The sequence below is a fragment of the Falco cherrug genome, chromosome 15 (assembly GCF_023634085.1).
Source record: "Falco cherrug isolate bFalChe1 chromosome 15, bFalChe1.pri, whole genome shotgun sequence".
NCBI lineage: Eukaryota > Metazoa > Chordata > Aves > Falconiformes > Falconidae > Falco > Falco cherrug.
Genome location: NC_073711.1, coordinates 1,372,299 through 1,388,133, shown reverse-complemented (window position 1 = coordinate 1,388,133; position 15,835 = coordinate 1,372,299). Strand labels below are relative to the sequence as shown.

Here is a 15,835-nt window from a genome sequence, read left to right as displayed (position 1 = left end):
TGAGAGAAAGGCTTGGGGTTTGGGGTAGCCTGGTCCAGCCCAGAGCCCCAGAGCAGCACACACACACACTCTAAAGCTTGACCCACTCCACAGCCCCACGCACCCCACAGGCCTGTGACAGTGGCCACATCCACAGCGTGCTCCACCACAGGTCAGAGCATCACCCAGGGAATGTGGTATCACCCTGAGAGGGGCTGAGCTGGCCCTCGCATCTCCCATCGTTCTACATAATAAGGGCTCCGGGAGCTCTCCCGCTATTTAAGTCTCTTCACATAGCATCTCTCATCTCCTTTCAAGCCAGACTTTCCTCCCTCTGACCAAACACTCTGCTGGGGGACTTCGCTGCAGCAGAGCATTTGCAGCATTCTGTGGGATGAACAAACACCAGGGCATTGTCCAGGCTGGACATATTCCTGCCAGTGTTCTCAAGCACTTGGGAAGCCATGCAGGAAGCAAAGCCCTCGGAGAGCCTTTGCTGGACAGGGGAAAACTGAGGCACTGAGGTGCAGGGGGCCAGGGCACATCACCAGCAGCCTCCTGTTCTGTTTCCCTGGATCTTGCAACAGCTACAAGGTGAATGTTGTGCTGCTCCACGCATGGGGTGAACCACCCTGGCGTCGCCAGGCCATGGCATAGGGCTAGTCGAGGGACCTGCGATGGTCCCTGCCACCCCAGGAGAGGGTGCTCCCTGTGACAAGGGCAGAACCGAGCCCAGCACAGAGGTCCTAGTGGGTTCTCCACATGGTCAGGGCAGACCTAGTCAGGAAGGTGAGCTGATCCAGTGTCTCAGCTGGAAGCCCTAACTGCCCATTGAGCCTTGGAAGTATGGTGTGATGGGGAAGAGGTTTATTCCCCCCCCCCCCCAAAAAAAAAATCCCGGCACAGGAACTGATCAGTTCAAATCACAAAACGAATCTTTGAGAGCGCATACCAGGGAGGTTAGCAAAGGCCTGTCCGAGCTGCACGCAGTGATTTCACATCCTGGGGGGCTGCTGTTTCCCGACTGAAGATCATGTAGCCAACACATGTTAGAAATCATCAGCTGCTCGATTGAATGACGCCAGGCTGCGGTTTGCCTTAAAGGAACAGCCCCAGGGAGCGCAGAGCCAGCATTGCGGCTCCGCGCCAGGAGATGCGAACTGGGGGGATGCCCTGTCACGAACCCCGCTCGAGAGGGGTCCAGCCTGGTCCTGCACGTGCTATCGCTCCTGCAAAACACTGGAAAACAACATGACTAAATCACACATTCAACCATCCTGCCTGAAGCAAAGCTGAAGCAAATCCAAGGGACAGGCTGGAAAATCCCAGACACACACTTTTTTATGTGTTTTCCCATGAAGTTGTGGGAAAATCCCACACAACTCGCCTCTCCATGCAGGTACTATGCCTGCTGTCCCCCACCCCAGGGCCTTGCTGACAGCACTGGCAAGGCCCCAGCAAAACACCACCTCCTGCTCTCCTGCACTTGCTCGGCACCACTGAGTGCTGAGGAAACAAACTTCCAGGCTCAGCTGACCCTGCTCTCCTTGTGCACAGGCCAGGAAACATTAAAAGTGAAAAACAACTCCTCAGCCAGTATCAAGAGGCTTTTTTTTTTTTTTTAATCTGGCTCCCACTCAATTTTCTCTGCACAGTTCCAGTTCTGGTCCTGCCCTCACTCACAGGCTTGGCTCTGCAACCCTCCTGGCTCCAAGGCACGGCGAGCAGCCCCAAGCTACCAGGTTCTTGGAGCTCCAGGCTTCCCTCTGCTCATCAGCAGAGCCCATGTGTGCCCTTGCCCCATCCGACGGAGCAGCGCATGGCCCAGGACCACATTCATGCCCCAAATTGCAAATGTGGCTCTTCAAGCTCACCTCCACCAAAAGCAGGAGCTCGGCTACCTCTGCCCCCTCCCCACCCTGCCTGGCTGGCTGCTCGGACAGGCAAACCCTGCCCCTTGCACAGGGGTCCCTGTGAGCCCCCAGTGCATGCAGCCCTCCAACCCCAGGTGCAGGCAGCATTGCTGCCAGAGAGCAGATCACGGTTTTGCAACAGATGCACCTTTTCTAGCTCTTCCCCCTCCACCTGGCTCTGAAGGTCCTGAGCCTTTTTAATAAGAACAACAACCAGGAGGGTTCATTTCTAATTGGTTTTTTTTTCTGAAATGAATAGTCATCTCTCTCTGAGCTCAGTGCTCTTCCCCAGTTCCCGCAAAGGCACCTCCCCTGGGGCAAGAGCTACTTGCCAGGGCAGGGATGGTGCTGGCTGCAGCGCCGAGCAGAGCAGCGCTTGTCTCTCACGGGCCCTGGGCACCAGGTCGTGCACTGATCTGGCAGAGCAGGGAAAAACCACTCACGGACTGGGCAGATGCTTTTGGCTGGAAGATCCCCTTGTCTCAAGAACTTCCTGACTGACACAGCACGGAGGGGGAAGGGGCAGCCTTTTCCCCACCCAGGTCCCTGCAAGACAAGTCACCAGGAGTTCAGCAGCCGCTTCCTGCAGAAGAAGCGGAGGATGGCAAAGGGTGGTAGAGTTGAGAGCAGGCACTGAAGTCGACAAGCAGTCCAAGCTGAAAGGCTTTGGCTGGTACTGCTGGTAATAAATCAGTCCTCAGCCCTTCAGCGTTCCCCTCCACGTCTCTTGTCCACATCACATCCCACCTCCTTTGCCCTGCTCCTGCAGCTTTGCTCTGAGCAGGCTTCAGTGCATGTCAATGGGAGATGGGGAACAGGGGGAGCCCCCAAATAGCATTAGTGCTGCTTTTCTGCTAAAAGAGTAACAGCAAAAACTTTTTTTTGATACTGAGAAGATACCAAGAAAACCTCCACACACCCTTCCCCCCTCCATCCTCTCCCCTTGCCCATTACAGTCCACTGGAGACACTTGCACAGCAAATGAGTGATTAGATCAGTGAGCCAAAGACATTTGTATGGAGCCTGCATTATTCAAGGCAGGCAGATAAGGCGACCAGTCACCCACTTCACCATGTTTGGGAGGTCACGGTAGCTGCTCACACAGCTCCTCTGCCGGCTGGGCACAGCAGCAGCTTGGAGAAGCCTGACACACCTGGCCAGTGCTGCAGGGACTACTGCATATTTGTGTATGCCTAAGGATAAAATTGGGCTTGGGGATATGAAAGTGCTGAGATTAAGTGTCCCCATGCTCAACTCATGGCAAAGAAAGCATGGGTGGAGGGAGCCTTATGGCGGGGACCCACTCAGAACTGCTCCTGGGGTGTGTGCGATGCCAGCCCAGCCAGGCTGCAGTGATGGGTCCAGAGAGCAAGGGTCGGGAGGAAGGACAGATGCACAGATGTCAGCCTGCAGAGCAAGGAGGGAGCCAATACTGACCCTGCAGGGAGCCCTGCAGGAGAGACACAGGGCAGGGAGGGCAGGGCGAGTGGCTGGGCTGTGGGCTCCCCCCATCACTGCTGCAGCACTGCCAGCCCTTCCTGGGCAACTTTTCCTATGCAAAAGCCATTTTCAACCTCCAGCTCCCCTGTCTGGGTGGTCAGCGGCCCCGTGCCAGGGTGCAGGACCCACACTGTGGGTGTGAGACAACATCCACTGCTGGGAACGGCCACCAGCACAGGCCAGGGCCCCCACGGGCCACCAAGAGTGGCTGCTGCCACAGCCACATAGAGCCTGGGCTGAGCAGGAAAGGAGAAGGAAGGGGGACCAGGAGTCACTACCAGCACATGGGGACCCCCCTCTTTGCAGGCAGGATTGCTCCAAATCCTGAAGAAAAGGCAGGACCTGCCTGAGCCTTTGCCGTGCTCTGCCCCATGCACGACCTGCTCAGACAGGGCCACCCGCCCACCTCGCTCTCCGAAGGGGGCAAAGAGCCTGGCAGCGCTGCGTGGACAACGGCACCGTCTGTCCAGGACCCAGGAATGCGTAAGCAGGAAAGATGGAAAGATGCTTGAGAGGTTTTTCTTCAAGCTCCTGCCCTGGCAGCTGAAGGAAAGGACATTCCTGTCCCCTGACCTGAGCCCAAAGCAATTAGGGAGCTGAGAGGGAGTTGCTGCTTCCCCCCAGCCCCACAAAGAAATCAGCAAAAAGAGAAACTGGAATTGCTCTATCCCTTTTAATTAGGTGGTACCTGTGACTTGCTGCCTTCCCCAGCATCCCGTGTCCGCTGGGGCTCCCTGCAGGAAACTGGTCTGCACGGAACCAGGGAGAGACAAGAGGATTTGGTGGAAGAGACAGTACCACTCCCGGCAGGCAGGATGAGAACAGGGACAAGTTACTTCTTTAAAGAGCGGAAAAAAAATGCCCTTCATTGTGTGAGAGCACTGGAGAAGCGAGCGGCTGGTGAGCTGCCTCTTACCAGCTCTCCCTGCTGCCCAGGTGGGGGGTCCTAAGGTGACACACACTCTGCCAAGACCCAGCCCAGCAAGTCGAGGCTTAAGGGACAAATCCTGAACTGACGTTATTACTGAAGTATCACTGTTCTAAGCCCATCGAGGATCAAAGCTCAGCCTGGCAGGGCTTTGGGTCACAGCTCTCACCGAGGGAGAGCAGCCCTGGATGGGACCCCCGTGACGCTCAGGGAGGTAAACCCTGGACTCAGAGCAGCTCTGGCTTCGTGGCCACATCTCTGTGGCATGTCCCTGTGAGTAACGGCGGCTGCGGCACTGGCCGGCGTCCCAGCCCAGGGTGGCTGCAGGGCCTGAAGCCCTGGGAACGGGGTGGGCCACAGGGCAGCTGCCTCCACCGTGGGTCTCACCTGGGCCCAACCTCTCACGGTCACGGTCACAGTCACGGTCACGGTCACATCCCTATTTCGCCATCCATCCTAAGTTGCCCCCCGGCGCCGGGCTCTGGGCTGGGCCAACCCTGCTTCCTACACCCCATCCTTGGGAGGACAGAGGCGCTTCTGTGTTTTCTCGTGGCCACCGAGCGCCCAGTGCAGTGGCCACGCAACAGCCACGTCCCCAGCGCTCCTGCTCGCTGGCCGGGCCACACGGGTCCCCGCTCCAGCCTGCCCTGCCCCCAGCCCAGGGTGGCCCCCACCGGTGGGCACGGCCTCCCCGGGCAGGGCCTCCGGGGGGTGCTCAGCAGCAGTGACCCCCGTTTCGGCAAACCCTTACCTGCCCGAGCGCCTCGGGGCGGCCAGAGCGGCGGGGCCGGGCCCCCGGGAGCCCCCAGCCCTGCGCCCTCCTGCTCCCAGCCCAGCCAGCCGGGGGGGTCTCGCTGCCGGTCCCCACCCCCGGGGGGCCACCCCCCGGCACTGCCGCCGCCCTGTCCCGCGGTCCCACCGCCCGGCTCCCGCTGCCGACGGGACACCCCGTCCCCGAGGCCACCGTCGGTGCCCGTGTCCCCCCGCGACGGTCCCCGCGGCCCGGCCCCGCGGTGGGAGGGGGCTGGGGGGGCCCCGCCCCTCGGAGCGCGGCGGGCGCGGGGCAGCGCAGCGTCGCCGTGCCGAGCCGTGCCCTGTCGGGCCGTGCCGTGCCGAGCCGTGCCGGGCTGAGCCGTGCCGTGCCGAGCCGAGCCGAGCCGTGCCGAGCCGGGCGATGGCCCCGCACCAGCCCAGCGCCGGGCAGTACCTGCGCTCCGACAGCGGCGGCTCCGAGGTCCGTATGCTGCCGGATGGCCCCGGGGCCGGGGGGGCGCGGCGGCGGCGGCGGTGCGGGCCGCTGTGGGGCAGCGTGGCGGTCATGGCCATCCTGGCCCTGCAGATCGCCTCCACCACCGGCCTCTTCGTCTACTTCACCATGGCCATCTCCAAGGTGAGCCCGCCGGGGGCGGGGGGACTATGGCCTGCGCACCCCCCCACCGAGCTGTTCCGCTGCGGGCGGGGCGCCGGGACCGGCGGAGGTGCTGCCCCACCCCGAGACCCGACGGCTGGGGCGGGGGGGGCTCTGCCCGCGCCCCGCTCCGCCCGCCCGGGACGGCGGCCACCGGCGCTGCCCCGCCGCGGATCCAAATGGGGGCGGGGGGCACGGCCCCGAGCTCCCCTGGAAGCCGTGGAACCAGATGTGGGATGGGAAGGGATGGGGGGGGGCACGGCCCCGAGCTCCCTTGGGAGCCATGGGTCCAGATGTGGGATGGGGGAGGGGGGCACTGCCCTGAGCTCCCCATGGAGCCATAGATCCAGATGTGGAGAAAAGGAGCCTTTGTCCTGGGAGCTGAGGGTCCATACTGGGAGGGGGGGCCCTGTCCTGGGGCCCCCTTCAGACTCTGCCTCTGCAGCTCCCGATGGGATGGGGGTGGGGGTGGGGGGCTGCCCTCGGCTTCGGGCCCCATATGCCTCTAGTTCCTACTTCATCCCCCCTCACCGCTGCCTCCATTCCCCTCCCACCCACGCTCCAGGACAGCAAATCCGCTTCACCCCGGTTGTGGGATGCTGGAGCCCTGCCCATGGATGCAGGAGGAGTCTGGTGCCCACTGGAGCATCCTTTGGGAGCACAGCCCTCTCTCTGGGCTTTGTTTCCATCCCTGTATCCCCATGGCCACATATGAGGGATTTAGACGAAAGGCATTGGAGGGAGGAGAGGAATGCTGGCAGACGGAGCCGCAGGGAAGGACTGAAGGGAGGAGAAAGCCACTTAAATTGAGCTCCTTGGGCTGATCTCAGAGGATAGACACTGCATTCCTGGGATCTGTCCTGGGATCTGGGAGTGACTCAGCTGATAAAGATAGGATGGTCAAGGTGCTGGCGTTCACTCCCAGCTCCTGGCACACTGATTTCAGGACACCTGTCCCACCTGTGCCTTGGTTTCCCCACGCCCTAGACAGCAGCACGGTGTGGTGAGACCCCTGGCCCACCTGGGACCAGCAGCTCCTGTGTGCAGCAGCCCGCATCACAAAAGGTGGGGGGGGCTTCCCAGCCCAGACTGTAGGCCAGCACAGGCTAGGAGGTGCCTGAGATGGGCCTGGGCTGACGCAGCACTGCAAGGGCCTGGGGTCCCGTCCCCCGCCTGCTCGGCTCAGCAGCTGGAAGGGCAGAGCTGCGTGAGAGCTGGTTTTGCAGCCCCTATTGCGCTCAGCAGTGGGAAAGCGCGAGGAGCGTGGCCCAGGCTGCCTGGGCACGTCAGCCTGCGGCTGCAGCTTGTACCTCTGTGCGCTGCACGGAGCCAAACCTTGCAGGGCAACCGCTTCCCCAGGAGCTGAGAAAGCTTGTTCAGAGCTGAGGCTGGGTTTTACTGCTTGACAAGCCCATTCTTCCAGGGCAGGAGGAGAAGAGGTGAAGGAGAACAGGAGATCTGGGTTTCTTTTCTTTACTTGGTGCTCTGCAGCTTGTGAGACTCCTCGAGTCTCACCTCCTCCTCATGCTCAGCGCTGGAACTCAATGAAAGGGGCTGTCACATTTCCCAAAGAGCTGGGATGAGCAAGGCTCGTTTCTGCCAGGGGTCATAGGAGGACAAGATGAGATTTAACCTGTCCAATTCACAAAAAGAGATTTTTGAGAGAACTTGGGATCTACCCAACACCCTGCCACCTAACTCCATCCCAGCACAGAAGACACAGTCAGTGTCTGCGTCCTGGAGGTACCATCCTGTCCCACCACCGGCTCTGGGATCAGGGCAGCTCAGGGTTATTGTCAACCCCATGGTGTGGCTGTGAGAGCCCTGATGCTGGAGGAGCCAGGGTGAAGGCAGCTGCCCACCCCCCACCCGCCAGGCACCCCTGCTGTGCACCCCAGCCAAGCCACGCATGCTGCCCCTGCCTGCCCGGTGTCAGCGGGGGTGTCCGGCTGTTCCTGTTCCAGCTCAAAGCCCAGGCGCCGGGAAGCGCGGAGGAGCTGCGCTGTCTGCAGGCCATCAACCAGCAGCAGGAGGGCTCCAGCCTGGAGGAGCTGATCAGCAACCAGTCCTGCCTCAAGCTGGCCAACACCATCAAAGCCTATGTGGCCACGGTGAGCATGGTCCCACCAGCTTTGGTGACCAGGGGAGGATGGGACAGCTGATGGGAGAGCTCCTGTCTGCCTATCTGCCTCAGTTTCCCCATCAGCCTCACTGGAATGGTGGCAGACGGCAATTGCAAGGATAGTTTAAGAGCTGGGGGGAGGAGCAGGGCTGGATGCCAGCCCCTCTGTGGCGAGGAGCTGGTGTAGCTCAGAGGCATAGCATGAAAGACAAAGTCATGAAGGCTTTGAGGAGGAGCTGGGTACAGGGAATGCCCGTTTCACCTTTGACTGTGGGACTGTTTCTCTTCTCTGGTGGTCCAGGTGACGGAGAACATTATCCGCAGGAGCGCGGTGAAGGGTGAGTCTCTCCTGGCCCGGCACTGGGGGGGTAGCAGCTGTGGTGCCACTTGCCGGCGCTGCAAAGCACCGATGACCTCTTTGCTGGGGCTGGGTTGCAGCCAGACCCAGGGAGCCGCAGCCCACGTGCCCGCGGCTCGGCACACGGCCAGGGGTGCCAGCGGGTACTGGGGGCTTGGGCACTCCCAGGGCAAACTCCACTGGGCACGGCGCTGCGAGCTGGGGTGGGAGGGGGAGAGCAAGGACTGTCCCGCTGGGCGGATGAAGGGCATATGTCCCCAGGGAATGGGTTGGAGGGACAGCCACATGTGTGTGCTTGGGAGTCCGGGCACAGAAAGGTTAGCTAATGATTGACCAGGCATTTCCATCCCAATTAATGTTGCTCTTCAACGGGTCAGTGGGGTGTTTCCCTGCCCAGCTCACTCTGCTTGCACAGTAAGGACCCGCTCAGCCAGCACATGGCTGGGCATCCCCATGCTCTCTGGCCTCTACAGCCGTGTGTCCCTTTCCTCGCAGAGACACGGCAGAGATACTTCAACACCTCAGAGGGGCAGGTTCCCCCCAGAACAGCCGGCAAGCCCTCGGCGCATCTTACCCTCCGCCCACAGAGCCTGGCCCAGGACGGTGAGTCGGGGAGCCCCACTGGGCACTGGTGGGTTTCTGAGATGGAAACAGGGCAAAGATCTCACCCAAAGGGGTCTGGGGTGGGAGGATGTGTTTGGTGGAATAGAGGGAGATGTTTCTCTTGCCCAGTCCGAGACTACTTTCTCTGCCCCTCCAAGCTGGTTGACTGTGGGAGCGAGTTGAGCCACCCCCTTCCTTTCTCCTGACCCTGACGGGTGCTCCCCAGAACATCTTGCTCCCATTGGCAATGCTTCCTTCTCCCCAGGAAACTCCAAGGACTTTGGGAACCTCTCCCAGTCCTGCCGCAACGCCATCACCCACTGGGAAGACAACACCATCCACTCACACCTGCAGAACATCACCTACCGGGACGGCCGGCTGCGGGTCAACCAGGCGGGCAAGTACTACATCTACTCCCAGATCTACTTTCGCTACCCCAATGATGGGGCCAATGCCCGACTCTCCGGCTCCCAGCTTGTGCAGTGCATCAACTGGAAAACCTCCTACAGCCAGCCCATCCTTCTGCTCAAAGGGGTTGGCACCAAGTGCTGGGCACCCGAGGCAGATTACGGGCTCCACGCTCTCTACCAGGGGGGACTGTTTGAGCTGAAGGTTGGTGACGAGCTCTTTGTTTCCGTCTCCTCCTTGGCCATCAACTACAACGATGCAGCAGCCAGCTACTTTGGGGCCTTCCGGCTCGACCTGTGACAGCTGCCTTGCCTCCCACCTTCCTGCTGCTCCTGCCCATCAACTCTGCCGGGTGGTCCAGGGGCACAGCTATTCCAACAGGACAACAGCTGAACGGCGGGGCGGGGGGGGGGGGGGGGGGGGGGGGGCTTCCCTGCTTGTGTTGTCCCCAGCAGTGAGGGATGGGCCAGAGGAGGGCACGGGAGGTGGCTGCCCGCAGGGACCCACTGTGCTCGGTGCCACCTGGGGCCACACTGTCCAGCTGGGAGGAAGCCCATGAGCCACAAAAGGTCTCCGAGGGCGCATGGGAAACATGCACAGTGTAGGGACATCCCAGTCCTGGTGGCACATCACCTCCCTGGCTCCCATCTGAGCAAATGGAGCAGGGAGCACTGAAGGGCTCCCTGCTGCAGGAGAGGCACTGGGTCACATCTGCAACCATGTCACCGTGGCAGGGTGACCCTCTGCCTGTCTGACCCCACATCTGGCAGGGGCAGACCCAGCCAGCCAGGCTGCGGGTGCTGGGGGACCCTGAGCTGGAGGCGCTGGGACAGAAGCCAGGGTTAGCGGTGAGTGTCCGCACGGCAAAGCCTGGCAGGTACGAGGCGGGGCCAGCGTCAGCTTCTGGGAAGGAATGAAGGAGTTTTGGTTTGGGCTAACTAGAAACCTGGAGCGATGCCAGCTATACGTTTCAGGGGAGGTCAAAGAGCAGGACCACGAAGCTGGAGTAGTCACCAGCCCAAGCAACCGCACCCAGGCACATGGCAGAGAGACACGTTTTGCCCGAGCCAAGCTGCACAGCACCATCCAGCCCAGGAGCTGGCCATCACACCTCCCCCTTTGGTTCTGACCAAGCATCTCTTGGGGTCTTCGGTCCTCCCAGCGCTGCTAGGCCAGCGCAGCCACCTGCTTGCTCACTTCTTTAGCCCCGGCAGTCGTTAACCTGCAGGATTTCAACTCATGGGTGAGCGCTGGACCCAGAAGGAACAAGACCAGCCCCTTGGTGTTAAGGGCTGTGTCAGATGCAAAAGGTGGGTTCAAGCAGGGCAAAGTGTGGTCGAGCTGGCTGGGCCCACAGACTCTGGGGTGGGTGCAGCACCCTTTGTAATTACCCGTATACTCTCTGTATCAATAAGACTCGGTGTGCATGGAGAGGACAGCACGTCTCCCATGCCTCCCACAAAGAGGCTCAAGACTTCCCACACTCCCACGAAGGCTGTGAGCACCCCCATGCTGGCTCAGCTGCAGAGGGGGTTCTCGGTGCTGGTTTAAATAAAGCCTGTACTCCAGCACCAGTCTCGCACCTCTTTGCGCTCTGTGCCCAGGGGCTCCATCTTGCCCAGCCACCCTGGGGGGTCCTCGCACTGCTCCTCCTCTCCCCACTTTGGAGTTGCCAAGTCCAGCCAAACACTGGGGTGCCAGTATGGGCTTGTTCATCACGCTGTGGCCAGGCTTGCCCCCATTATCCGTCCCACAGCTCTCCAGGCCTGAGCCCCCTCCTTCACATGGGGCTGGGAGCCAGTGCCAGACCGAGCCAGGTGACTCCCACATCCCGCCACATCCACAGACATTGCCATGCACCAGCCTCCGGCTCCAGCGATGCCAATACAAAAAGCCCCCCCGAGGGGCACGGTGTGGCCCCCTCAGCCTGTGCACAAGCACCTAGAGCAGCCCCAAAGGCACAGGCAGCTTTCCCAGCTCATCCAAAGCCTCCCAGCCAGAGAGCTGCGAGAGCAGCGTCCTGCCCTCTGCAACGGGGTTGCCACGGCTGCTCCCCACTCCAGGCAGGGCTGCAGGGTCCTGCCCCCCCCGCTTCCTGGCCAGGGTCCCCGGCCCGCAGAGGGAGGCAAGGCGAGCCTTGGCTCTGCACTGTGCTTGGCCCTGTCCGGCGTGTTGTGCTTTTGCCCAACACAAACAAAACCTGAGAGCGCACAGCGCAGCTGGGTCCCCCCTGGGATACCATTTAGCAAAGATTCTCAAACGTGCCAGCCACACAAACCCCTCCCTTGGAAAGCCACCTTCGAAACGGTCCCTTTTTCTTCCACTTCTCATTCCTCCTCCTTTCTCAACCACCTTGATGACCAACAACAGGAATTGGGCTCCCAGGGCTTGTAAAATCCTTACCAGCCTGAAACCTCCCTGCCTGGGAGCACTGAGCTCAGCTGGCTCCTGCATCCCCAGCCCCGAGGTGCCTTTGGCAGCAGCTGTGGGAGCTCAGGGTTGAATTGGACACCCCGGGGCTGCAGGAAACGGAGCAGATGGTTCAAAGTTTTTCTTTGAATTAGAGTTTAAAGCAGCCCCTGGGCTCAGGGGAGCGGGTTGCCGTTGGCCAGTTGGCCACATAGCAAGCAGGAGCTGGGGGTGTCATAGGTTAAGCAGCCAGCTGCATGAGCTGGGAGAGCCCCGCTCAGCGCCAATGGAGCCGTGGGCTGCTCCGCTTTCCTGGAAGGGACAGGACTCATGGGTGGATGTTTTTGGAGAAGATGCATTCATGGGCATTGGGCCAAATGGCAGCCTCGCAAAGTCTGGCAAGAGCCAAGCAGCACTGGGCAGGGAGAGACAGGATAGACGGCAGTGAGGGGGAAAGAGGTGGCAGGATGGGCTGGCCTGGGAGGGTGTTCCCAAGGTCCCAGCTCTGTGGCTTTCCAGGTCTCCTGCTCCAGGCTCTTCACAGCAGCCAGCAGTGGAGAGAGGGACATGCAGGTGTCCCCCAGCAAGTCAGCCTCACCCATCCCAGCCCTGGCGTGAGCTTAGAAAGGAGGCTGAATGCAAAAGAACAGCCTAAAAAAGCAAAACAATCCCAGGGATTAGATGAACATTTGACATGCGCAGAACTAGAAGACAGTTTTCAGTTTTCCAAACCAGTTTGAAGCAAGCACCACTGGGCCAAAAGCGCATCACACCCAGGGAGATGGGCACTGGAGAAGCTCCTGCTCTGGCACATCCCACCCCAGCCCCACAGAGACTCTGCTTTCACTCCTGCAGTCACACTGACATTTCCAGCACCAGGCAAGGCTGCCTCGCTGGTCCCAGCTTTTCTGCATTTGACATTAATAGAAAGCCCTGCGTGCTGGACACTATCAACCCAACGGCCACACCTGCACCGTCCTCAGAAACCAAACATTTTCATTTCAGGCAGTGACTGGAAGAAGAACCCAGCTTGTGCTTCTCTCCAAGCTGAGAGCTTGCTGACACGACATTAAGCAAAGATATATTTTTTTTGAGAATACCTGTAGAACACCCTGGAGGCGTAAAGAGGATGGGGAAGTCTTTAATGAAGGGGGTTTCGAGTCACAATCATAACCTGCTAGCCCCCTCACCACCTTTGTTTTTTTACAGCTGCCAAGGACAGAGAAAGCAGATTGAGTTGGGCAGTAACTGAAAGAGCCGGCGGGCCCTGCTCGGTTTCTTCCCCAGAAGACCTGGTGACTCGTGAAGCCTCTGTGCCTCAGTTTCCCCACTTGTACAAGGTGCCTATGGATGCTGGTCTTTGTAAAAGGCTCCAGGACCAGCAGGTGAAGGCACCTTGTGGGAGCCTGTGGCAGCAGAATGCTTCCATCCACCACGCTACCAGCAGGCACGGCTCCCCGAAACACCTCAGGGCGCATTTCTGGCGGCACAGACACCACCAGGCAAAGACCTTGAGCCACTCGCCATCACGGATTTTACACCAAAAAGTGTGTGCATAGATATACATGCACACAGAGCATTTGGCACCTAGCAACGTATAAAATAACAACCGCCAGCTGCATTCCTCACCGGGCTGCCCACAGCAGGGTTGCTTTGCCCTGCCGTGATTCCTCCCTGCAGCTGTGAGGGCAGAGCCGGGGCAATGCCAGGGAGGCGAGTGCCAGGCTGCTGCCTGCCCGCGCTGCCTGGAGGAACATGTGGTTTCAGGGACGAGGATCGGTGCCAAACCTCAGAGCCAACAGACCAGTTACAAAACGATGCTGGCAGTGCAAAAGCAGTTTGCCTTGCCCGTGCCAAAGGCAGCATGGATCAGCCCGCGTGCTTCAGGGGGGCCTTACCTGGCCTCTGCCACCATGGTGCCCATCAAGCTCAGAAACACACAGAAAAAAATAAAACAAAAAATCACCCAAAACTGAAAGCTGCTCCAGCTCCCCAGCCTGCTCAGATACTTCATCCCTGCCAGGTGACAGCTCAGAAACCAGCCCTGCCCTTTCCTCCTGCTTCAAAAGAGACGGGAGGTGAAGAAGGGGGGGGGGCGGGGCGGCGACTGCAGCTCTAGTAACATTTTCACGTTGACCTTATTTCTCATGGCTTCAATCGTGTTGATTTGATCCGGACACATACCGCTTCCTTGTAGTCGCTGCCAAAGCACCATCTTATCTTCGCCACCGTGAAGCTCTGCTTTCAATTCAGCCCAGACAAACACACCAGCCAGCCAAGGGCGTTCACAGCTGAGCTGGCTGTGCTGCCTTTTGTCTCACAATAAATTCTGGGGCTGAAATCTATTCCCCCCCAACTTCCCTCCCCGCGCCCCCTTCTGTTATTAACCAGTTCATCACTACATCTATGTCTTCTGTTCCTTTCCCAACAAGATCTTGTTTTACTTTCAAATCCCAAGCCCAGAGCAAGTTCGCAGCAGGAAGGAGGAAATCCACACCAAAAAAATACGTCAGCACCCCAGGAAATCATTTCTTGGGACATCATAAATAAAGTGCACAAAGAAAGCAAGCCCAGGGTTGTGACCTTGCTATCACATGCCACAGACACCCACCGCTCTGCCTTGATGTGCATCTGCCCAGGGGGCACCTCGGGACATCCCACCCCACCACAGCTCTCCCTCAAGCGTTAATTAAGAGGAAACCAAACCAGCAAATCTCTTCCCTTCAGCAAGAAGGATTCAAATAGCTGTAGCAGGCAGGATGCCCGTTAAACCGACAGGAAAACGTGAATGCTCCTGCAATGTGCATGAGCAGAGAGAACCCTGCGCTGCTGCAGGCAGGAGCACATTTTCATCCATCCCATCCATGCCCAGTTGCCTGGAGCCGAGCTGCTCACAGCGCCTTCCCCAAACGCTTGCAGCCACTCAGGGACTGGTGCCGAGGTCCCACTGGGTTTCCAGAGGAAAGATGCTGCTTTGGAAGAGGAGGGGAATCACCTTCAGAGTGAATTGCCTTTTACTGCTCAGACCCTGAATGACAGACCACAGGCTGCTGAAGTGGCGAAGCAGATGCCAGCAGCTCAGCCATTCCCCTGTTTTCACTCGCAGGCACATCACGGCTGCTCCCTGGCGTGGTCCCAGGCTCCTCTGCCAGCACCGACAACTCCCATCTCTGCCCTTGGGACGAGCGAGCTGTACGCAAGAGAACAGCTGAGCCAGCTTCATCCAAACTCCCAGATCTCACGCACCAAGGACACGCAGTTTGCCCCTTTATTTCCCCAAGCCAGATAAGCTGGAGGTACCAGGAAAAAAATAATTCCACTCACCAAGTGCCTGTAGCACAGGGCAGGCAGGAGCAGCCCAGCCCCTCGCTCGTTCCTGCCCATCCCTGGACATCCACACAAAGCCGGTAAAGCAAGTCCCGACCCACGCAGGAGCCCACCCCACACTGACAGCCCTGGGAACCTGGCAGGGTGGAAAGGGATGGCGTTGGGCCCCCTTGCCCACTGCATTTCACAAAGGCAAAGTTCAGAGGATGGGAGCCTCGCCGTGGAGCGGCAGGGAAGATGAGGGGAGCAGCAGAGCACAGGTGAGAGCCCGCTGGCCCAGTACCTCCATAATAAAGCACCTCCTGCACTTTGCGTCCTGTTCGAAACGCCAAGTCAAGCACCCCAGGTCGCACCCTGCCCTGAAGAAGGGTGACAGCCAGAGCAGGCACCCAAACCTCTCCCCAGAAGGGTCCCCAATAACGTACTTCAAACTATGATATTGTAACACCCCCCCACCAGGTCCCTTCTTTTTCTGGCGAGGGTGAAGAGGAGGGTGCCCTACGGCCACTCGCACCGAGCATCGCCCCTGGGATTAGATTTTAGCAACAAATAAAAAGGGATTTCCAGGCGCCAGCGCCGGGATTGCAGGCTTGGGGCTCTTTATCAAGTGCATGGCTTGTCTCCAGCTCTGACTTGTACAACCAGCTGTTTGCTGAAGGGAAACCCCAGGGCTCCTCCTGGAGTCCCTCGGAAGGTAAAGCAATGGAAAAGCAAAAGCTGGACCAGGCAAAACCCTCCGAACTGCCCCGGGGAAGGGGAACCCCTTCCCAGCCAGCGCCCTTGGTTAGGGCCAACGGAGAAAAAGCTCCAGCTAAAAAACGAGTACAGTCTCTCTCCTGCACGGGACTTTTGATGAAAGAGTTGAACTTGTTTTTGTCAG

At 59.4% G+C, this 15,835-nt stretch overlaps 2 protein-coding genes across 2 annotated transcripts; both read left to right on the top strand.

The window, feature by feature from the left end:
- The first annotated feature begins 5,382 nt into the window (after positions 1-5,382).
- On the top strand, positions 5,383-9,626 carry LOC102052321 (tumor necrosis factor ligand superfamily member 10-like). The gene is made up of 5 exons (XM_055727712.1): positions 5,383-5,710; positions 7,693-7,839; positions 8,152-8,188; positions 8,704-8,811; positions 9,077-9,626. Exons 1-5 carry the CDS (start codon positions 5,495-5,497, stop codon positions 9,517-9,519), a joined length of 951 nt encoding a protein of 316 aa, XP_055583687.1. The 5' UTR covers positions 5,383-5,494; the 3' UTR covers positions 9,520-9,626.
- A 7-nt stretch (positions 9,627-9,633) lies between these two features.
- Positions 9,634-15,219, top strand: LOC129737435 (uncharacterized). The gene has a single exon (XM_055727713.1). It carries the CDS (start codon positions 10,521-10,523, stop codon positions 11,421-11,423), a length of 903 nt encoding a protein of 300 aa, XP_055583688.1. The 5' UTR covers positions 9,634-10,520; the 3' UTR covers positions 11,424-15,219.
- The last annotated feature ends 616 nt before the right edge of the window (positions 15,220-15,835 follow it).